Here is a 24,416-nt window from a genome sequence, read left to right as displayed (position 1 = left end):
TTGGGAAGTTACTGTGGAAAACATCGACGTCGCATTGTATTGAGCAGAAGGATGATAAGAACATATTTCAAAGAGAGCAGGAAGGAAGACACAGTGATACTGGCAGGGAATCCTCCTACAAGCGCACAATATTTCCTGGACTTCAATATTTAGAGATAGACTGTTGTTTGAACGTAAGATTCGAACCATCAATTCCTTGGAGTGCCAGGTATATCATATCTGGAATTAAACAATATCCATTTTTATTCAATTGGCCATCATTCTACCAAGTCATGGGGCTAGCAACATCTGCTTTATCATCCAAAATGGAAATCAAGTACATCAAAGATATATCTTCTGACTCCGATTCTCTTCAACTGCTTGACATTGAAGAATTAACTGTTGACAGTTGCATCGATCCTGTACCTTTGCCAAAGTGCATTCTAGGCTGGAAATCCCTCAGGAAGCTAGAGATACTGAACTGTGAGGACATGGAAACCTTGCCAGAATGGTTGGGAGATATGGCATCTCTCCGTGAGCTCAAAGTAGAGACCTACTGGATGAAAACTTTGCCTCCGTGCATTGAGAGACTGACCTCTTTGCATACCTTGACACTATCACAATGCACAAAGAGGTTTAAGCAAAGATGCAGCGAGTCAGGAGATGATTGGAGCAAGATAAAGCACATTGAGAATTTACAAGTAGAGTTGAGAATGTACAAGTAGCCTCTAGGTGGTGGATTCCATGCGCTGAGGGTCGGATCGGATCTGACGACCGGCGCCCTTATCCGGCTGTGACAGTCTGGCGACATGGTGGGCTTAGTGTGGTGTCAGCCATGATGCGACACATGCATCTAGGCCTTGCTGTGGGCCTGAGTTCGCAGCGGCAGCAGCTCTCGACAATGATGGATGGCAGTTATGAACGTGCTCAGCACCATCAGCAGCTCAGTGAGTGCATTTCTGCCCAGGCTGCTGCCAGCATGACGTGGTGGAGGCCAGGGCGAAAGCATGGACGGTGACACTTGCGAGTGCCACTGCCTCCTTGGAGGCAACTTTGTTTGCACCTCCCCCGTATGGTGATGTTTTGATTCTTCGGGTGTAAACCCAGCCCAATACTTGGGCCAATGACGATGGCGTCGTTGACGTTGTGTTCTTGTTGAAGGTGTTGTCGTGGAGATCCATGTGGTGTTTCAGCATCCTCTGTTCGTGCTCGGCTGCTCGTTTGTGATGTGCGTTCATCGCTTTGAAGGTTACCTTCGGGGGAACATATTGATCGCGATTTATTAACGTGGTGTGAGGACATAAGGGTGACCGTCCGTTCGATAGCAGAGCAATGGAAGCTTTGGAAAGTTTTCATTAAAAATGGATGGATAAGCAACATTAAACATTGCTTATAATTATTTTCTCTTTTTATTTTTTTAATCAGCAACTGAGCTTAAGATTCTGTAATAATTTGGTTGTGTGTGTTGATCGCTGAGGATTTTCTAAAGAAAATGTTATGGAGAACATACTTTCAGTTGGCCCATGATGTACCCTCTTTTGTTTTCAGTTTGCTGTTACTGTATTCCAATGATGTTGGGCTTATCAGCATGATGCTATTTCCTAGCTCCCCAGTCGTTATTGTTGTAGGCGTAGCAGCCTAAGTGGAACAAATCTCTTTCTATTTTACAGACTACTGGCTTGAAGTTTTGACGAGGGACATCTGCTGCTAATTCTTGGCGAGCTGTCATCTTCCCCCTTGCTTACACAGGAAACTGCCGACGACGCCGTTGGTTTGGTTTACATATATACACTATTTTACCCGTGTGTGCAGCGTTACTAAGACTACTAACCTCTGTTTAAACAAGTCTGAAATGCCCAGCAGTCTGAAATGCCCAGCATGTAGCTCTGTAAACTTACTTTAGGCAGTGTTTGCTTACTGAGAACTTTTTTTTTATTTTTAACCCTTTTTTTCTTTATTTTTAAAAATAACCTCACCCGGGTTTAATTTGCGCGGCGTGACCCTTTTGGCCACGTCAGACCGCCTGGCGCAGCAGGAACACGCTGCCGCGCCGCATGCACTGGCGCGGCGGCCCCTGCCACGCTGGCGCGGCGAGTCGCGGCGCCAGGTGGGCGCTGACGTGGGCGGGGCGTTCGCCGCGCCAGCCCGCCTGGCGCGGCAGGGCCAGCACTAGATCCACGCGCCGGCTCCCTTCCTCCTCCCTCCCTCCTTTCTTCCTCCTCCAGACACACCCGAGCTCGAGCTCCTTGCGCCGCCCCCCGCCGCCCCACCCCCAAATCCACCCAAAATCCGGCATTTTCGGTGGGGGAAAGTAGTGGAAATCGATCCCTGCTTACTGACTACTCTAAACATCCGGTCCATATTCTTCATGCAGCGGCATGGTCACAAGCGAGCAACTGGCTGTATACGTGAATGAGATCAGAAACAATGCTGGCTTTTCTGTCGCCGTGCGCTATTATCCAGCTATGAGAACAGGATTTCCCTTTTAGTTTCATGAGGGAATGAGGGAATGCGGTCGATCCGCTGCTCAAAGGTTCGGCAATTCGATGACTATCCAAAAGTGATACAAAAGAACCTACTAGTGCACTTCCTTAAGATTGGGATGTGTTAGATTGTATTAATCCTAGTGGGCCTGCAGCCCCTCTGTGTTAGTGGGCCGGCTGGCAGCCCGCCTGTGGGTGCCGCCGGCCCTAGCGCCTAGGGTGGCGGCTAGGGTTGGAGCTGCCCCTGCCTGGTCTCCCTAGGCCTATATATGGTTGTAGCCTGTGCTCCGTATAATCAATCTAATTAATATTCATCGCCTCAGTTCCTCTTTCATGGTATTACGAGTGTAGGTTTTCATCCTAGGTCACCAGCTTCCGCTTCTCGCGCGCTTCTCTCATGGCCAACTCTCTCAGCCTCTCCCGCGATCACTCCACCACCCCTAGCGCAGCCGCCACCGCTGCCATCGTCCTCGCTGCCTCTGAGCGCAATGCGGCTGAGCGCGAGGCTGCTGCCACCTCTGCTGCTGACACCTGCGCATGGGTCGAGGCCGCCGAGCGCGCTGTCGCCGCTGCTATGGCTGCCCGCGAGGCATCCGCCGCGGCGGAACAGGAAGCCATCGCCACCACTGCCCAAGAGCGCGAGGTGTTGGATTGCGCCACCGGCCAGCACCGCCCCGGCGACGACATCGACGGCGCCCTCCTCCACCATGAAGCTACGGCCCTCCTAGCGCTTCATGTCCAGGCTGTCGCCGTCCAAAACATCCACGCCCTCATCACCATCGTCCTCGACATCAAGACCGGCAACTACACGTGGTGGCACAGCCAGTTCCTCCTCACCCTTAGCAAGTACTTGCTCTCTAGGCACGTCCTCACCGACACCGTCAGCACCCATCCCAACTGGGTCCGGATGGATTGCGTCGTCCTCACGTGGCTCTCCGGCACCATCTCTGCTGACCTTGAGGAAGCCACCGTCTCCCCGCACACCACTACTCGTGTTGTGTGGCTTCCCCTGGTGAACTAGTTCGTCAGTAACCGTGAGACTCGTGCTCTTCTTCTAGAAACCGAGTTTCGCACTTTTTGCAAGGGCGATCTCAGCGTCACCGACTACTGCTGCCGCATGAAGAACATGGTCAATGCTCTCGGTGACCTCAGCGAGGCAGTCTCCAACCACACCCTCGTCCTCAACCTCATCCGCGGCCTCGGGGAGCGCTTCTCCTCCATCGGACTGCATCTTCGTCGCGCCCTCCCATTCTCCTCCTTCCTAGAGGCTCGCGTCGATCTGCTCCTGGAGGAGCTCACCACGGCCAAGACTTCGACAGCTACCACCCTCGTCACCACCTCGTTAGGCAGTCCCGACACCGGCTCCTTGAGCTCTGCCTCCGCTCGGCCTACATAGGGAGGCGCCGGCCAGTAGAGCTCGGGCAGCCAGCCGCCTAGGACCGGCCAACAGCTCAGTCTATATGGCGTCCAATCCCGTACATCATCAACGCACCAAACATGTGGAGATTGATTTGCATTTTGTTCGGGAGTGCGTCTCTCTTGGTGATGTCCGCGTTCTCCATGTTCCGACATCATCTCAGTTCGCTGACATCTTCACCAAAGGATTGCCATCTTCAGTGTTTGCTGAGTTTAGATCCAGTCTGAACGTTCACTACGCCGACGTTCCGACTGCGGAGGGTGTTAGATTGTATTAATCCTAGTGGGCTTGCGGCTCCTGCTGTGTTAGTGGGCCGGCTAGCAGCTCACCTGTGGGCGCCGCCGGACCTAGCGTGCCTAGGGTGGCGGCTAGGGTTCCCAACCCTAGCCGCCCCTGCCTTGTCTCCCTAGGCCTATATATAGTTGTAGCCTATTCTCCCATATAATCAATCTAATATTCATCGCCTTAATTCTTCTTTCAAGATGCATGATTTTGAAAACCCATGGTTTACCGTGAATTATTGAACTGAAGAAGTCACTATTTGGAAGAAAAAAAATTGACTCCAGATTGAAGACCTTGGTTGGGTTGATTACTGGCTCTAGATTATGACAATTCACATTTCCGGTCGTCCATGACTACGACAATCTCTATGAGTTCTTGCATGAAGATAAGATGGCCGCTATTATAAGAGCTTGTTTGGCAAAGCTGCGGCTGTGGCTTTTCCGATGAAGCGGTTTTTTTGGCTCGGGCTTGTCTGGTTAGAAAAACATTGGGTAAAATAGCTTCATCTGGCTACGTAACAAGGATAAAAAGAATGAAATGCCTATAACGTCCTTATCCTTTTTATTTCTCTTTTTCGTTTTTTTCTATATTCTTCTCTTTTTTCTCAACTCTTTATTTCCCCTTCTCTCTTCTTTTCCTTTTCTATTTCTACTTTTCTCTTCTCCTATTCTTTCTCCTATCCTCCCTTCCTCTCTCTCTACCGAAAGGAGAAGCTTCTTCTTATCCCACGGGTGGCTATGGACGTCTAGATTTCTGAATTACTGTATCGTATTTCACACCCGTTTGCAAATAAATGTAGCTAAGTCAAGCTCAGCTGTTATGTATGTACAACAATAAAGTGCCTTGTTAGCTTTCAATTATTCAGGTCGTATGGCATTCTTGTACGCTAAATAAACGGTTTTGTCCATTTGTTTGGTTGATGTTCCAATATAATCCCTCTGTTTCAAATTGTAGGTCCTTCTTCTTGACTTGTTGTGATGGCCCTTCTTCTTGGCTTCCCGCTGAAGTGCCTCGTACTTGAACTCATCAAAGACGCGGTTGTCCTCATAGGCAGCTGTCTTGAGGTCTTTGAGCAAAGCTGCTACTTCAGGTCGGGAGGATCCTCTTTCCTCCGCATCCTTGATAATGTGCAACATTGCGCTGCTCCTCCATGCCTTCTATCACCTTCTCCACCACCGGCAGGAATTAACACGACCAACAGGAATCACAATGAGGACCAGCAGAAAGTTAAGCAGCAGATTAAGCAGCTAATTTAGTGTCACTACAATGCACAAACTCTCAGCAGAAAGTTTTTGGAAACAGTAAATGAACGAACCAGTACTATTCGGTGCTGCAGGTAATTAGTGACTTTTTACCTCCATCCGAATTTGGTGACCAAATTCTTCTAGTCTGGAATGGGCTGTTGTTTTGATGATCCGGATTGAATTGGCCACAGCAGTTTCTTCTTCTTCTTCCTTCTCGGGTGGAAAAAAGGAAAAGAAAATACGCCTTCTATGCGCAACGAGCAGAAAGAAATTTGGCAGACTAAATTACTTCATCAGGCCATACTGGATGCATGCCTTTGCCGTTAGAGATCGTCATGATTGATGCACGAGGTTGCAGTGGGTCCCGGCAGCTATATCATCCATCATCATCATCATTTGTTTCTGCTTCATCGGCTCACGTGGATGACAGAATGGAGTAACATCATAGACCATTCTCCACGACTTTCATGGATGACAGAATGGAGTACTGTACATTAGTGACAAGAGCATTACCAGCAGCTGGTAGTGCCGTGAAAACAAACTTTGTCGTTTTTGTCATCCACTGCAGGCCTGTCATCATTAGCAGAGGCTCGCAATAATGAAGCTTCCAGATGGCAGTCGTGTGTACATGTGAGTGCCCTCCTTTATGCTTTTTAAGGACAAATGGGTCATGTCTGCACAGCAAAAATGAAATGCATGTGGGGTTACATGAGTGAAATAGGAGGGCATGCAAAGCAGGGAAATTTGAAGGAAACAAATTGAATAAGAGGAAAGTGAAAGGTCGTACCTTCATCAGAGCTGCTTGAATGAACGTGTGATACGTCTTCATATTCAAAGCTGTCAAGCAGCTGTTTGATGGCGTTAGTAAAACTGCTTCATGTCTATGGCTGGGCAGTCTTCGATCTTACGGCTCTGAAGAGCAGAGTAACTCCCACGACCACCATCACATCCTAAAGATGCAAGGCATCGGCAGCGCTTAAGATACAGTGTTTCTAATGATGGGTGGTCTCCCAAGGAATTGACTGACTGTAACTTATTGCATTTATAAATATGTAGCTCCTCGAGTGCACACAGGTCTCCTGACACAGAGCAGAGCTTCTCACAGCTGTCGATGATTAGATGTTTGAGGGACGGTGGTAGATTTGGAAGTGTTACCAGGCTATCACAACTCCTTATATATAGATGTACAAGGCATGGACGGCGAATAATTGGAGACGGCGATTGCTCTAGGTTACCAGTGGTGGATGCAGGGTCGCGGCAATGTTCCAGCGATGTATATGTGTCAAGATGCTCCTCCTTTCCCCATATGAACTCAAGCTTAGGGCATTCGTCAATAAGAATAATTCTGATAGATGGGGGAAGAATGAAGAGCTGTGCCATGCTTTCACAACTGTGTATACGTATCATGTTTAGATGTGGCAGGACTTGATCTGTTGTTTGTGTAGGTTCGCCACCTTTCGCTTGTGTGGGCCCTATTAGCTTGTTGCAGGACTCAATCCACAACTCCTTCAAAGATACCAAGCTTTGGAACACTTCTTCTGGCCAGTAGATGAGCACATCACAGTTTTCAATTTTTAAATCCGCAAGATGTTCAAACCATTTCCAGACCCCAGGTGTTAGCTGTGACTGGCTTGATACGAAGAAAAAGTTACAGCCAAATATGCTCAGTTGTGACAGAGGTGCGGTTTCTGTGCCACCCAAAGATAGTTCCAGTTGCTGTGATGAATCCCAGTTTCTGTCACGGACACGCAGCACTAGCTTAGAAATTGAAGACATGTGCCTTGATTTAAATATTCCTAAGGAGAGCAGCGGCTTGCCTTCATCCAAATACAGAACCTTGAGCTTTGGTGCTTCAGGTAGGCTAGTCAACTTTGGACAGTTGTTTATATCAATCTCCTCAAGTACAGGAAAGGTTAATTCATCTTCTTTTCCTTCTATTGCGACCCATCTCTCCAAGCTCTCCAAATCATATAACAGGAGTTGCTTCAGTGCTGGAAATGGCGTAGACACCATATGGCTGCACAGGCTTCGCAATTTGTTCAACTTTTCCAAATACAGAACTTCAAGGGCTTTGAAATGGCAGAATTGAGGAAATTCCTCACACAGCGTGCAACCAATCAGATGGAGCTCAGTCAAGTGCTGCAACAGACTAAGATCTGTTATCCATGACGGTAAATTGGTGCCTTTGTAGGACTTTATTCTTAGCATCTCTAGCCGGTGATGAGGTTTAAGGGCATCTAACACCTCATTATGAGAATCTGGTTTCTCAGGGGCATCATCATTCCACTTGAGAGATAAGTGTGTGAGTTTTTCTTTTTTTTCAAGATTGGCTGCTTTTGCAAGCACTTCTGTTACATTTTGCAGACCACTTAACTCTAACTCTCCACCAAGGTTTAAATTTTGAAGTTCTCCGATAGTACTACATCCCAAGCCATCACCAATAACAAAATATGTTAGAGTCTGCAGAGAAGTGATCTGTCCAAGTCCTGGAGGCATGCATGTCAATGATCCGCATCCATTGGTATAGAGGTGTCGGAGGTTTGCCATATACTTCATATCCTTTGGAAGTTGACGAAGCTTTATGCAATGAGAGAGGTCCAACGTTTGTAGATTATACATAATGCTTATACCTTCAGGAAGTTTCTCGAACTCATGACACGACAGATTAAGATACCTTAGGTGTTGTATGTGTCTTGTAAGTTGTTCCTGTCCTGAACATGGTATATATGCTGGAAGGTGTAATGCTCGCAGTGAAGTGTACTTTGATATATCAATGGGGGCATCATAACGTGTAAAAAACAACGTATGGAGCATTGCAGTTTGTTCCTTCAATAGATGATCTAGTAGACTTGTAACCTGTTCTTTCCAGAAAGTAGTAGTAGCATCATATGTTGATAAGAAGACGTGGCGGGTTGGATTTAGCATCAGCTTGTTGATGCTCGGCTTACCAACTATAGTGACACATTCTTTCCCCAGAACAGATAGAGCAATGTCATGCATGAGATCATGTATCTTGCATATGGTTGACTTACGAAGCGACAACCTTCCAAGGACACCAAGTGAAAGTGTTTGCCTGACATCTTGAAAGAATGACCTACGAAGACTTCCAAAAGAGCCATATGTAAGTGTTTGCTTGACATCTTGAAAGAATGACCTCCGAGTTAGCTCCTCGAAAATATATTTTCCTACGGTTTCTGGATTGTCATCCTCCTGCAAAGGTATGAAGTCATGTGCCATCCACAGTCGAATCAAGAGGTCCACATGGATCTCATAATCTTTAGGAAATAAAGCACAAAATGCAAAGCACTGCTTCATATCTGAGGATAGGTCATCAAAACTGAGCTTGAGGATCGGTAAAATTCCGGTTTTCTCACTACAAATGTCACTTTTAGCTAATACATCCTTCCATTCAGTTATACTAGTCCTGTTACTCAACATAGAGCCAAAGGCTTTGGCAGCCAAGGGAGATCCAACACATCGACGAACAAATCCACTGAGAATGCCATCTTGCTCTTCCATATTTGGATTTTGCAAGCTGAATGCTCTGCTCTGGACAATTTCCTTTAAATGCTCGTCACTCAGATTCTCGATATTATGGGCTTCAGCTACACCCATGGTCATAATGCGAGCCACTTCTGCATCACGAGTTGTTGTTAGTACTGCACTGCCCTTGCCACCCTGCTTAAGGCAGGTCTTTAGTTTTCCCCACTTATCAGCATCCCGATTCCAGACATCATCTAACACAATGAGGTACCTTTTCCCACTTATTGTACTCTGGAGCTCCTGCAATGATTTTTCACGACCTTTCTCATTGGTCTGGCAGATGTTGCTTGCAATGGTACTGACATCGAAATCATCTGACACGCAGCACCACCTCCGAAACTCAAAGTGCTTCTCGATTGCAGGGTCATTGTAAATGAGTTGCACAAAGGTGGTCTTGCCCATCCCACCCATCCCAACAATTGGAAGAACCATGAGATCCATGTTGCTAGCTTGATCAATGAGCATCCCCACGATTTTCTTCTTCTCCCGATCTCTAGATCTGCTAAGAATATCTGTGTCGGAGTCAATGATTATGGAATCTGTCTGTCGCCACTGCCTTGATGGCTGTGCTTGCTGCAAGTTTCTGAAACCAAATGTATTCATCTCGGTGACTAGGGCCTCGATGGTCTGCACAATCCGGCGTAGCTTCTTGCCCATCCTGTAACGGAATACAATGGGATTACGAGCGCCTCGCCGAAGCGCCTCGCTGAAGCGCCTCGATGGTCTTGCTACCTCTGCTCCAAGCTTGCTGTGGTGGCCCTTCTTCTTGGCTTCTCGCCGAAGCGCCTCATACTTGAACTCATCAAAGACGTCGTTGGCCTCATAGGCTGCTGTCTTGAGGTCTTTGAGCCAAGCTGCTACTTCAGGTCGGGAGGCTCCTTTCTCCTCCGCATCCTGGATGATGTGCAGGATTGCTGGGAGCTTGCGCTCCAGGGTCTTGCGCTGCTCCGCCATGCCTTCCATCACCTTGTATTGGTCGAGCAGGTAGCTGGATGCCTTCTCCTTGACCATGGAGATCAGTGGCCCGATCACTAACTCGGCCATGGTTGCCTCCGCCGGCAGGAACACAAGTACACAACCAACAGGAACCCGGCTGATATTTCCTCCTCCGATCCGGCCGTACGCCCGCAGCTCGATCTCCTGCATGCAACCAGCAGAATAAGCAGCTAATTTAGGCACAAACTCTAAGCAGAAATTAAGTTTGAGCAAAGAAATAAGTGAACGAACCAGTACTATTCGTTTCTACAAATTGCTTCAGGTAATTAGCTTCTCCGCGACGCTGGTGACGACACCGGGCTCAGGAAGGACCAACGTCGGGGCGGCGCGGCAGCTCGCGGTGCTGCCGGTGCGCTGGTGGTGGCGCAGGCGGACGGTAGGCGGAGGAGCGGCGGGACAGCGCCGCCGCGCACGGCGCACCGGCGGCGGTGTATCGCGGGGACGACCGGTGGCCACGCGAGGCGGTCTGACGGCGGCGTGGTTGCTGCACCGGCGGCGGAGCGGACCGGATGCTGGAGCTCCTAGCTAGGCGGGCGAGCTCGAGCTGGAGGTGCATGCGGTGTCTTCCCACAGCACAAGTGGGAAAAGCGAAGGCAAGTGGTGGAGGTGCGTGCGGTGCGGTGTCTTCCCTTGTCCACCACAGCCTGACGTGTCTCCATGACATGTGGGCCAGAAGGGAAGTGGCGGGCCCACGGCACTGCAAAGGTGAGGAAAGTATTAGGTGCCGTGTCTTCTTCTCTCACCCCGGCGCATAATCACAAAGGCATCTTTCTTGGCAGCATAAAAGTGGGCCACGGCTGGGCCCTGCGCGCCTGCTGGATGCCCACCACACCACAGCTAGCTGTCGCTTGGCCCACCACCCTCCTCCATTACGCGGCTCCCACCACAGTTTTGGAGGAAGTTGACGGGGAAGCAGGACACACCCTGATGTGGTACGGCCGTGTGCGTGCCAGCCCGACCTTGAACAACACCTTGGCTACCACCACCACTGTGCAGTTTGGCCAACTCGGCCCACCCGGCGTACAGACAACCACCCCATTTGGCTCTTATTTACTTCCCAAGTTGGGAGGTGCTAAATTGGCATTTTGCCATAAATGCGACACTGTAGCGTTTCGTTTGTATTTGTGAATTATTGTCCAAAATATTGACTAATTAGGCTCAAAAGATTCGTCTCGCAAAGTACAACAAAACTGTGCAATTAGTTTTTGATTTCGTCTACATTTAGTACTCCATGCATGTACCGCAAGTTTGATGTGATGGGGAATCTTCATTTTGCTTGATTGATGATTGAGATGGAGAAAGATAGGTACAGGACAACTACCCCCATTTGATTGATGATTGAGATGGAGAAAGAACAGACAAAAAACCAATTTCCGTGCGTATTGCAATCACTAGTGGCACTTTTCACTACGCTAGCTAGACTGTGTCTCCGTGGCCACAAACATGACCAAATCTCTCATCGAAATCGTGAAAGCTTTGTATATGTGACGAATTCCGGAGAAGAAAGCGAAAAATCAGAGAACGATGACATATAAGTATATGCGACGAATTCTGGAGAAGAAAGCGAAAAATCAGGCATTACTGCTGCGGACCACGGATGGAAGCGCTCACCTGCGGGAGGCCCTGCCGCCCCCTGCCGGAGTCGGTCAGGACGCGTTCGGCCGGGGTGGGAGCCGCCGGCGACCCTCGTCGGTTCCGCCCTCTCCTTCGACGCAACGGCATCGCCGGATCTCCCATCGGGCACTGCGATCTGGCGAGAGGTGGCTGGGGACCACCATGTGCTAGTATGCTGGCGCGAGGTGGGTGGAGCTGCTGAAAGGACGGATAGGTGTCAGCTACTTGTTGGGTGATGTGAGTTTTGATTTCGAACTTTTCAACTTACTTATCTCTCTAACGGTGCATTTAATTTTAATTCCAATTAAATTATGAGCCTTTTCGAAATTTTTCTAACGGATTGAGATCCCACATGACTGTATATATTTTTTTCATCTTTATTTTCTTAGTTTCATCATTTTAGATATATTTAGCTCAACGTTTAAGGTACACTATTTCAACAATACTATGCAAAATATTGAACCAGTTTATCTAAAATGTGGTTTCCATAAATGTTTGAAATGTTTAAATAATATGCAAAATATTGAATCTATACTTTTGAAATGTTTCCATGAGTACAACGGGAGCAAGAAAAAAAGTGCTCAACACCCACGGCAGTACTGCACACGGGCATGCATGTTACGCTCCTTCCTGCTGTCTTGCAAGATTGGCCTTTGGCCCCACCACACACCACCCTCATACGCTAGCTGCTGCTACTGTTTGTTGTTCATGGGCGGGACTGGGCTGCTGTCGGATCAAAGATGTACATGCTATCTAGGAGCCCCGGCCCGCTTGAAGTTCCGTATTTTGCTGGAAACTTCTGCGAGCGCCGCTGCACGCCGACCGCGGGCGGCCATCTGAATGAATGAATCCCGGCGACTTCTCTGCTGATCAGCTCGCTAGCTTGCCTTCTCTTCCTGCTTGCATTGAGAGAAGAAGTAAGCAGTGTTGCTGCTCGATGCTTGGTTGCTCATCGTTTTCGATCTACTGTTTCTGTAATAGAGAGCTGCATGCACCTGCTATATATGTGTAGGTGCTCAAAGCTCTGCTGGCGGGGCCTGGTTTAATTTCATCGCCGTTTCCTTGGGGGTGTTGAATTCCCCTTAATTTGCAAGAGTGCTGTTTCTGTTGCTTCGTGGTACGTAGCTTCTTGTTGTGTGTTATTGTGACACGCCGGTAATCCAGTTGTTGTGTTGTTATTGTTGTAATGGCTGGCTTGTCTGAGAAGTATTCTACTTTTTGTCAGTATATGAATATAATAATCAGCTCTAGGTGATGTTTGTTTCAGTAAAAATCGCTCTGTATCTGGTACCATGTAGGGCCCGTTTGGCAACCAGCTGTTAAAGTTTAACACCCGTTACATCGGATGTTTGGATACTAATTAGGAGTATTAAACATAGACTAATTACAAAACTAATTGCACAGATGGAGTATAATTCGCGAGACGAATCTATTAAGCCTAATTAGTCCATGATTTGACAATGTGGTGCTACAGTAACCATTTGCTAATGATGGATTAATTAGGCTTAATAGATTCGTCTCGCAAATTAACACAGGGTTCTGCAATTAGTTTTATAATTAGCTCATATTTAGTTCTCCTAATTAGCATCCGAACATCCGATGTGACACTGTTAAAGTTTAACGCCTCGTATTCAAACACCCCCGTAATCAGATACCGGTTAAACATGTTTGCTTCGACTTCGCTGTAATCAAATCCCACGGACCAACGAAGATTTTCTCTGTAATCGAAAGCGGGGCCTTCCATGAGCTTGTCCTCCGCGCGATTCCTCCAGATGCAGTATTCCCCTCCAACGAGCCAACGAAGATGAAAACTAGGTCTCCCATCTCTCCGCTTCTCAACCAAGGTTCTGGGATTCAAAAGTTGAAAAAATTCGGAGCCTTCCGAAATGGACGAAATTCGGAAATTCAGGAAATTTCGGGCCTGGATTCAACTGGATTTTAAACAAATTCGGATGAAAATTTACCAAAATTCAGATCAGTCAAAGTTGGCTCCGGATACACAAATAGCACTCCTATGATTCAATCCCAGCACCACAAAACCATGTTGTTCAGTGCTAAACTACACCCGTAATACAATTTGACAGGGAGATGGGAGCAGAAGTGCAGAAAGAATAGGAGCGCATCTGTTGGAATACTAGTCATGTCCCTCATGTTGATGATGGGCTAAAGTACATTGCGGATCCAGCTTACTGTTGGAACACGCGTGGATCAAGAAAGAGGACGAGGCACATGATGGTTATGGATCAAATACCCGGAAGAGCGAGGCGTGGTAGGGCAACCCCATTTCTTACTGACCCGAGCAGAACAAGTGCGGCAAGTGCGGTAGACTGGACCACAGTTCATACACGTGCCATTGGCAGATTAGTGAGGTGCGACTAGTGGTTCTTTTCATTATTTCATATATGTCGTATCCATTCAATTAATTATGCATGTCTCAATTTATACTTGCAATTGTGTTAATTATTTGTACATTTCTAAGTTTATGTTTCATTGCATACTTAATTTATATTTCATTGATTTTTTGTAGGATGGCGCAACTCCACCTGCTCGACCCGATGTACGACCAGACCCATCGAGGATGTCTCATAGCGGGGGGTAGTAATAATATGTACGTGTTGATTGATTTTTTATAAGCGTACATGTGTTGTTCGTGAAATAACGGAAGACTCTGTTTCATTGCATGCATGACCTTCCGCTCCTTGGTTCTAGAACCCACGATGGGTTCTTGGACATGCGGTACGACGACCGGTACACTCCTTTGCTGCAAGCTGCTGGCCTAGATGTCATCTCATCTCATTTCAGGTTCGTCATGGGTTGCCCAAGTTCAACTCAGCAGCCACAACAGCGTTGGTTGATAGGTACTATCTTCAATCATTGCGTCCATTCATAGCCAATCGTTCATGCCCTAGCCTATTTGACATGTAATCTTCCTTTGTCTAAACTGTAGGTGGCGGCCTGAGATTCATACCTTTCACTTGCCTTTCGGAGAGATGATAGTTACATTCGAGGACTGTTAGAAGATGTTAGGTTTGACGATTCGCGGCGACGCAGTGACTGGGCCGTGCAGGTCAGATGGTTGGAGAGAACGAGTAGCAGCCTTCCTTGGGCATGAGGTTGACGAGCAAGGTGCTCACACTTCTGGTGTTCTAATCTCCTGGCTCCGGCAACAGTTTGCACAATGCCCCGAGGATGCAAATGAGCAAACAGTTGAGAACTACTGCAGGGCATGGATCCTACACCTCTTTGCATGCGTTCTCTTCCCCGATGCCACGGGTGACACTACATTGTGGATGTGGATCCATTGCCTCACCGACTGGCACCAGGCGGGTCAGTACAGCTGGGGCTCTGCAATGTTGGGTTTTCTCTACCTGCAGCTGTGCGAGGCTTGTCGTCGGTCTTCGTCCTCAGCGTCACTTGGTGGATGTGTGTACCTACAGCAGTTGTGGATGTGGGCGCGTCTACCAGTTGGCTGTCCCGAGGTTCTATCTCGCCGTGAGTGGTTCCCAGGTCAGCCTCCGAGACAGCATCCTACGTGGGCGTACCTTTGGGACCAGGTTAGGGTTCTACACATGAGGTTGGAGTGGGCGTACCGTGATTTCACAAACGAGCTAGACACGCTCACGGTGTCTAGTGTAAGTACATTTTATTTCCCATGCTGATTTCAATTGGTTTAGTATATCATCTAACATCTTGTTTGGACATGTTGCAGGTGTCGTGGGAGCCGTACATAGGAGAGGGGGCACTTACTTTTCCTTTGAGCACCATGTGTGTGAGCGATGATGACTTATACAGGATGAGGTGCCCTCTTATATGTTTCTATGCCGTCGAGTTCCACCAGCCTGATCGAGTTGCACGCTAATTTGGCATGAGACAGATTTGGCCAACGGCTCCATTCTCGACTGGCGTAGAGTTACACAAGTAAGTGTTTTGCTATTTCAATTATCTCATGATGGTCCCTTACATTAACTCAGGTTATAGGACTATGGACAAGTTATAACATCTTACGTGACGTGCAGGTTGGATCATAAGAAGAATAGGAAGGTTTTTGAGTGACATGTATACCACCAGCCTTACATTGAGCAATGGGAGGAGTTCCACGACAACGTGGATGAGAACAACGAGCTGCACACAAACAGTGAGTACATGCGATACCAAGCTTGGTACCAAGGTGCGAGCCGTTGCAGGCTGAGGCTACAATGGACACAAGATGACTACGGCGACATCGAGTCCTTCGACGATGAAGACACGACGTACGACCGAAGTACTTATGTAGGAAGGCAAGTGGAGGCAGGACCAATCTTGGATAGAGTGGTAAGTCAATTGCCTTATTTTTCTATGTTAAGTGACTTAGTGATTAGTTGACTTAAGTGATTTAGGTAGATTTAGTGATTTAGGTAGATACTGACTTAGTGATTTAGGTAGATAGTGACTTAGTGATTTAGTGATGGTACATTTACTTTGTTGCAGGGCCATACCCTCAAAACCTCGGTTGAAGACATTGAGCAGTTTCGTCCGAGAGTCAGAGACGACGAGACGCATAGCTTCCTAGACATAAGATTCTAAATATGCTTTCAAATATGTTATTAATACGTTAAATTCTTTCACTTAACCTATTTCTTGTACAATAGAGACTATCACGTCGGCTACGCCGTGCGGCTGCTCATTGTGGTTGCAGGACAGCCACAATGCGAGACATGCATGTTCCTTCCTCAAGCAGAGGAGGCATAGGTTCGTCTAGCCAAGCAGCTACACAGGCCAAAGGCATTGCATACAAGGATGAGGATGACGAGAGGCACAAAGAGCTTGGCCCGTTTCAGCTCCAGGACGCTCCCTTGACTCAGCCTACACAGCTTGCAGGCACTAGGAGACGTCGTCCACCTTCCCCTTACACTCCAGGCACCGACACTCTTGGTCACAAGGGTAAGGGTAAGACTAGGAGGTAGTGAAGGTTTGTGGTAGATGTTATTATGTAATAACATGGACTTTGTGGACTTTCATTATGAACTATTGTGTATATGGACTATTATTATGAACTAATGTGTATATGGACTTTTATTATGAACTATTGTGTATATGTACTATTGTGGACTTTCATTATGAACTTTGTGGACTTTCATTATGCATTTTGTGGACTTTCATTATGAATGTGGCATATATTTGTATGTTTGAACATGTTGTATTGAGGTTAAAAATTCATCTCACTTACATGTATGGATTGTGTAAAAAAAATAGGGGAAATTCTGCCAAAATTTCGATGGCATGTGTTGATTCAGTGATGAGCATCTGTCGGTACTTCTTTTTATCATCGTCCATACTTAAAGTCCATTACATGACAACACAATGAAAAGTCCAACAGTAGATAACATTATTCATGAATAAACCATAGAACTAGCAAGTACTGAAGACTACCATGTGCAACGAGGCCACTTTCCCTTCCTCAGGGCATTGGGATTCTCCTCAATCGCTGCTTTCGCTCAGCGTGCACGCTCAAGCTTCTTCTCCCTCTCCTCCCTGTTCGCAGCAGCATGCCTCTTTTTCTCCTTTTCCTTGTGCTCCTTTTCTGCAGCCTCCTCTCTGCGTCTGTTCTCCATTGTCTCCTTCTTCTCTACCTCCCACCGCAACATTTCCTGCATCTCCTCCTTATCTTCAGGCTTGATCTCAGCGTCAATCCACTGCTCAAAATCACAGAGCAGTAGAGGGGTTTGCAACAAATGCAATTGTTAGAAAATAAAAAAATCATGCAAGATGTCATATGAAACAAAATAATTATTAGACAACATCAATTTCTCACCATCTTGTTAATGCGGCGCTGACGAAGTGTAGGCTCAAACGCAAAATTGGAACACAACCAATACCTCTTCCTATACGTGTCCTCTGCATCGGACTTGGCTACCTTGCAAGGATCGCTGTAAAAGCACATGGGCACTGGAACACCACTTGGCAGAGGCAATGGGTCGAAGGCATTTCCGGTCATCCCGCCATAACTACAATTTAGTCCATTTCGTTGTAAGAACCGAAAGCAATTAACATTAAACCTATACCTAGGGTTTCCCATTCGATCCACAACAATGAACCCATAACATAACAACGTGCGTTGAGGTTACCTTAATTTCCTAGCTTTTCCACGCCTTGACATCCTACGGTTGCATGAGCCCTAAGTTCAAAACTCCGACTAATATATACCGAATCGACGTGAAAAAAAACTATGAGGGAGCGAGGATACCTTGCTCTCGAAGATCCACGGATCAAATCAAAGTTTCCAAGATCCAATAGGCCGATTCGTGATGTAGGGTGAAGTGGGGAGAGAAAAAATCCGAGAGGGAGGAGAAAGAAGAGGAAGAAGGCTCGGGTAGGAAGGAGGCAGGTGGTTGAAATACGAAGCTTGGCCTCATCCACCTTGGTGCCAAGTCCCCGCCATGTCAGCATCCACGTCACCAGCTGCGCAATGACCTAGGCGCCAGAGCCGCTAGCGCCGAGACGTGTACGATGGTGGCGCCAAGCTAAGGGTCCAGATTTTGAAATGTTTTCACCAGGGACCTATTTGTAAGAATCTTTCAAAAAAAAGTTCAAAAAATAAAAAAGTCGGAATGCAATGTGGAGGGCTATACCATACCCTCCGGTACACGTGTAATCGTCAACGCGTGGGCTCTATGCAGGGACACCACCTACTGGGAGAGTGCAGAGGAGTTCATGCCCGAGCGGTTCATGGAAGAAGCCATGGATGCTGCTTCCGACTTCCGGGGGAACGACTTCTGTTTCTTGCTGTTTGGGTCTGGGCGAAGGATGTGCCCGGGTATAAACTTCACCACCGCCACTTTCGAAATCATTCTTGCCAACCTCATCTACCACTTCAACTGGGAGCTTCCGCCAGGGTTGACAGGCATCGAAATGTCACAGTCGTATGGGATGGATGTGCACCGTAATGAGAAGCTTCTTCTTATCTCTCGCATGGCTCACGACGTCTAGCTTTCTGAATTATTGTATCACATTTCACACCTGTTTGCAAATAAATATATCTAAGTCAAGCTCAGCTCCTATGTACAACAATAAGTGCCTTGTTAGCCTTCAGTTATTCATTCAGGTCGTATGGCATTCTTGGAGGCCAAATAATTAAACAGGTTCGTCCATTTGTTTGGTTGATGTTCCAACGTAATCCCTCCATTGTAGGTTATTTTTTCTAGATATATGATTTTTGCTATGCGCCTAGATATATACTTACTAGAAGATGAAGGAAAGGCGTCGAATGCTCATCTGACAGCCGAAAAAATGAGTTGCACAAATTAAAGGTGGTCTTGCCGATCCCACCCATTCCAACAATCGGAAGAACCATGAGATCCATGTTGCTAGCTTCATCAAGCAGCATCCCCACGATTTTTTTTTTCAAAAAGATGGCAAGAGGATTTTCATGTTATATTAATAGAAAGGAAAAAAGAACCAAAGCAACCGTAAAAGAGACAACAACTGAAAAAGCTTTGGACAGACGACATAGAGAACACAACACATACAAACGGGATCAATAACATGAGGGGAGGAGGACAACTAACACAACACTATAACACTATAGCCAAAGAAAAAGAAAGGCTTCTCTATAGCGCAAAAGAAAAAACCGACTCGTGATGGAAGGACCACACACGACTACAACTAATCATTTGTAGCTCTGTTTTGACCGTTGAAAGCAAATCTGCATCCCCACGATTTCCTTCTTCTCCTGATCTCTAGATAGCGGTCGTGTGTACATGTGAGTGCCCTCCTTTATGCTTTTTAAGGACAAATGGGTCATGTCTGCACAGAAAAAATGAAAAGCATGGGGTAACAAGTTAACAACACGTCCCCATATATGTGCTAAATGAGATTTGATTAACACAGACAGAGGCATGGTTTTTTACTTACCCAACTTATATAAAGGAATTGTGTTGTTTTGGCCCTGGCAGTGCAGAATGGTACAGCACGACTCCATGAGTTCTTGAAGCCTTGGACTGCCTCCGTTCACCACAAATTGCTCTCCAAAACTGAGACCGATCAGGATCTCGTTTCAGTAGTACTTCAGTGATTCCGCATCAACTGATCTCAACACCAATATGTGGGGTTACACCAGTTAGTCAACAAAATAGGAGGGCATGCAAAGCAGGGAAATTTGAAGGAAACAAATTGAATAAGAGGAAAGTGAAAGGTCGTGCCTTCATCAGAGCTGCTTGAATGAACGTGTGATACGTCTTCATATTCAAAGCTGTCAAGCAGCTGTTTGATGGCGTTAGTAAAACTGCTTCATGTCTATGGCTGGGCAGTATTCGATCTCACGGCACTGAAGAGCAGAGTAACACCCACGACCACCATCACACCCTAAAGATGCAAGGCATCGGCAGAGATAAAGATACAGTGTTTCTAATGATGGGTGGTCTCCCAAGGAATTGACTGACTGTAACTTATTGCAGTTAAAAATATGTAGTTCCTCGAGTGCACACAGGTCTCCTGACACAGAGCAGAGCTTCTCACAGCTGTAGATGTATAAACGTTTGAGGGACGGTGGTAGATTTGGAAGTGTTACCAGGCTATCACAGCTTCTTATTGTTAGATATACGAGGCATGGACGATGAATAATTGGAGACGGCGATTGCTCTAGGGTACCAGTGGTGGATGCAGGGCCGCGGCAATGTTCCAGCGATGTATATGTGTCAAGATGCTCCTCGTTTCCCCATATGAACTCAAGCTTAGGGCATGCCCAAATATCAATAAACCTGATAGATGGGGGAAGAATGAAGAGCTGTGCCATGCTTTTACAATTCCATATAAATATCCTGTTTAGATGTGGCAGGAGTTGATCTGTCGTTTGTGTAGGTTCGCCACCTTTCGCTTGTGTGGGCCCTATTAGCTTGTTGCAGGAATGAATCCACAACTCCTTCAAAGATACCAAGCTTTGGAACACTTCTTCTGGCCAGTAGATGAGCACATCACAGTTTTCAATTTCTAAATCTACAAGATGTTCAAACCATTTCCAGACCCCAGGTGTTATCTGTGACTGGCTTGATACGAAGAAAAAGTTGCAGCCAGATATGTTCAGATGTGACAGAGGTGCGGCTTCTGTGCCACCCAAGGATAGTTCCAGTTTCTGTGATGAATCCCAATTATAATCTATCTGAGGCAGTGCTTCTGTGTCACGGACACACAGCAAATACAGAACCTTGAGCTTTGGTGCTTCAGGTAGGCTAGTCAACTTTGGACAGTTGTTTATATCAATCTCCTCAAGTACAGGAAAGGTTAATTCATCTTCTTTTCCTTCTATTGCGACCCATCTCTCCAAGCTCTCCAAATCATGTAACCGGAGTTGCTTCAGTGCTGGAAATGGCGTACACACCATATGGCTGCATAGGCTTCGCAATTTGTCCAACTTTTCCAAATACAGAACTTCAAGGGCTTTGAAATGGCAGAATTGAGGAAATTCCTCGCACAGCGTACAACCAAGTAGATGGAGCTCAGTCAAGTGCTGCAACAGACTAAGATCTGTTATCCATGACGGTAAATTGGTGCCTTTGTAGGACTTTATTCTTAGCATCTCTAGCCGGTGATGAGGTTTAAGGGCATCTAACACCTCATTATGAGAATCTGGTTTCTCACGGGCATCATCATTCCACTTGAGAGATAAGTGTGTGAGTTTCTCCTTTTTTTCAAGATTGGCTGCTTTTGCAAGCACTTCTGTTACATTTTGCAGACCACTTAACTCTAACTCTCCACCAAGGTTTAAGTTTTGAAGTTCTCCGATAGTACTACATCCCAAGCCATCACCAATAACAAAATATGTTAGAGTCTGCAGAGAAGTGATCTGTCCAAGTCCTGGAGGCATGCATGTCAATGATATGCATCCATGGGTATAGAGGTGTCGGAGGTTTGCCATATACTTCATATCCTTTGGAAGTTGACGAAGGTCTATGCAATGAGAGAGGTCCAACGTTTGTAGATTATACATAATGCTTATACCTTCAGGAAGTTTCTCGAACCAATGTGACGACAGATTAAGATACCTTAGGTGGTGTATGTGTCCTGTAAGCTGTTGCTGTCCTAAACATGCTGGAAGGTGTAATGCTCGCAGTGAAGTGTACTTTGATATATCAAGGGAGTACCCAAGAGTTGTCGAAAACAACGTAGACTTGTAACTTGTTCTTTCTCGAAAACATGACTACCACCATATATTGATAAAAAGAGGTGGCGGGTCGGATTTAGCAACAGCTACTTCAGGTCGGGAGGCTCCTTTCTCCTCCGCATCCTGGATGATGTGCAGGATTGCTGGCAGCTTGCGCTCCAGGGTCTTGCGCTGCTCCTCCATGCCTTCCATCACCTTGTATTGGTCCAGCAGGTAGCTGGATGCCTTCTCCTTCACCATGGAGATCAGTGGCCCGATCACTAACTTGGCCATGGTTGCTTCTCCGCCGGCAGGAACACAAGTACACAACCAACAGGAACCCGGCTGATATGTCCTCCTCCGATCCGGCCGTACGCCCGCAGCTCGATCTCCTGCATGCAACCAGCAGAATAAGCAGCTAATTTAGGCACAAACTCTAAGCAGAAATTAAGTTTGAGCAAAGAAATAAGTGAACGAACCAGTACTATTTGTTTCTACAAATTGCTTCAGGTAATTAGCTTCTCCGCGACGCTGGTGACGACACCGGGCTCAGGAAGGACCAACGTCGGGGCGGCGCAGCAGCTCGCGGTGCTGCCGGTGCGCTGGTGGTGGCGCAGGCGGACGGTAGGCGGAGGAGCGGCGGGACAGCGCCGCCGCGCACGGCGCACCGGCGGCGGTGTATCGCGGGGACGACCGGTGGCCGCGTGGCCGCGCGAGGCGATCTGACGGCGGCGTGGTTGCCGCACCGGCGGCGGAGCGGACCGGCTGCTGGAGCTCCTAGGCGGGCGAGCTCGGGGAAAAGCAAAGGCAAAGGCAACGCAAGTGGTGGAGGTGCATGCGGTGCGGTGTGCCGGTGTCTTCCCTTGTCCCCCTCCACAGCGTGACGTGTCTTGGGCCTTTCTTTATTAATCATCGTGAAACCGATACCCCTCCTCGCGCGCCTCCATGACTTGTGGGCCAAGAAGGGATGGGTACCGGCCTTTTTGATCCAGGAGGCCGGCCGGCCCGTCCACCTGATAGGCCTGTATGGGCCTAGACGGGCCATTGGAACCACAGTTAGAAGATGCATGTAAACACAGACACGCAGTAGGGAAACCAATTTCCCAGCAGGGGCTGTGCATTCAGAATACATACATGGGATCTATATAAAAACAGAATACAGGGTCATAACAGATTGAAGAACATCCCGGTCCAGTAGTACACAGGCGATATGGAACCGAAAGTATTTGCTACGACAAACTATGCGGCACGTAGGCACACCAACAAACAAGCACGACCAGCGTCTCAAGCTTATTCAGAAGGAATTCAACAAACTTAGTTCTGACGGACCAAATGACAAGGAAAAGAAAAAACAAATGCAGGCAGTACTTGAAACCAAGAACCGCGCGACATTACCGATATGATGAAGAATATATCTTTAATTTCGAGACCAAATGGAACTGGAACATGAACGGAAGCAGATATCAGGAGTCCATTAACAACACCAACAACAGCAGATCTAAGGTGTACTGGAGCCCTCCAGACAACAGCCATACAGAGACTGACAGAATTTAAGGTAAGCCTTTCTTTCAGCCTGTTTGCTTCAGCTACTTGCTTGGGAGGCGTACCGAGTCGTATTGAGGAAGTTCACGGGGGAGGGGTGAGAGGGGCGACGCAAGGCTGGGAGGGCGGAGGGCGGGGCAGATCGAGCGCCCAGCAAATCGCGAAGAAGATGACGATGCCGACCTTGGCATCGCAGAGCACGCTGATCTCCCGCGCCTTCTTGAGGATCCCGTTGCGGCGCTTGGAGAAGGTCACTTGGCGGTTGGTAGAGTTCTCGATCCGCTTGATTTCGATCTTGCCGCGCCCCATCCTTCCTCAGCTCCTCCTCCGGCAACCTCCCAAGAAAGCCTCGGCTCTTCTCCCCTTCCTAAACTGGAGAGATCAGTAGGTACAATTGGCGTACCGAGTCTTATCGCGGAAGTTGACGGGGAAGCAGGACACCCTGATGTGGTACGGCCGTGTGCGTGCCAGCCCGACCTTGAACAACACCTTGGCTATCACCACCACGGTGCAGTTTGGCCAATTCCCCGCGCCGCTGCCCTGCGCCGACGCCATCATGCTATCCAGCTGATACAACTCGGCCCACCCGGCGAACTTGGTCACGTTGTCCGGTGGCTGCTGCGTGAACCCGCTCATGCTCAACTCGGCTGAATACCAATCAGACGGGGTTATCCATATCTCAGTGTTGAGGGTGGTATAATGCACCTCCATGCGCCGGCTGGTGTTGTTGGCAGAGAGAGTGAAGTTGTAGAATTTTTGCTGTTTGTACGACCCATTCTGGAGGCTTGCATCTTCGATGGAGAAGAAGACTTGAGGCGGAGTGAGGTCGACGATGATGACTGCGGCGATGGCGACCACGACCAGGGTTCCTATCATGGCCGCAACTACAAGGTGCTTGCTGCTCCATCCTTTGAGAGGAGGGATACACATCGCCATGGCAAGTATGAGTCTGTCTAGCAAGCCAATAAGACATTTGGAGTATATAAAGGATCATAGGGACCCATGTCCGGAAGTGAGGCTCTTGCACTAAGTAGAGAATTGACCTTCCATCCAGCACTTTTAGTTCCGATCATTTTTGGACCCGGGACTAAAGGGCTTTGTGTGGCGGAACCGCCCAAGTTAACTCGGCTAAAATACAATTAAGTCGCCTAACACGCGATCATGCATCTTAAACAAGTTAACTTGGTCGTCTGTCGGATTTC

At 47.6% G+C, this 24,416-nt stretch overlaps 1 protein-coding gene, 1 long non-coding RNA gene and 1 pseudogene across 2 annotated transcripts; 1 reads left to right on the top strand and 2 right to left on the bottom strand.

Annotated features, from left to right (window-relative positions):
* Nucleotides 1-8,365: 8,365 nt before the first annotated feature.
* LOC117833540 (putative disease resistance protein RGA4) lies at nucleotides 8,366-10,541 on the bottom strand. The gene is given in 3 exon segments (XM_034713091.2): nucleotides 8,366-8,609; nucleotides 8,612-10,088; nucleotides 10,176-10,541. Coding segments are annotated over 2 exon segments (1,491 nt in total). The 5' UTR covers nucleotides 9,993-10,088; nucleotides 10,176-10,541; the 3' UTR covers nucleotides 8,366-8,499.
* Nucleotides 10,542-13,899: 3,358 nt separating this feature from the next.
* LOC117833547 (protein MAIN-LIKE 1-like) lies at nucleotides 13,900-18,524 on the top strand (annotated as a pseudogene).
* Nucleotides 18,525-19,046: 522 nt separating this feature from the next.
* Nucleotides 19,047-24,189, bottom strand: LOC117833546 (uncharacterized). Its single transcript, XR_004635495.2, has 4 exons — nucleotides 22,152-24,189; nucleotides 19,736-22,064; nucleotides 19,449-19,619; nucleotides 19,047-19,340 (listed from the first exon to the last, which is right to left on the bottom strand). It is a non-coding gene; the product is annotated as an uncharacterized lncRNA (long non-coding RNA).
* Between the last annotated feature and the right edge of the window lie 227 nt (nucleotides 24,190-24,416).

The sequence above is a fragment of the Setaria viridis genome, chromosome 8, assembly GCF_005286985.2.
Source record: "Setaria viridis chromosome 8, Setaria_viridis_v4.0, whole genome shotgun sequence".
Taxonomy (NCBI): Eukaryota; Viridiplantae; Streptophyta; class Magnoliopsida; order Poales; family Poaceae; genus Setaria; species Setaria viridis.
Note: the sequence above shows the minus strand (reverse complement) of the source record. Positions and strands in the feature narration are given on the sequence as shown.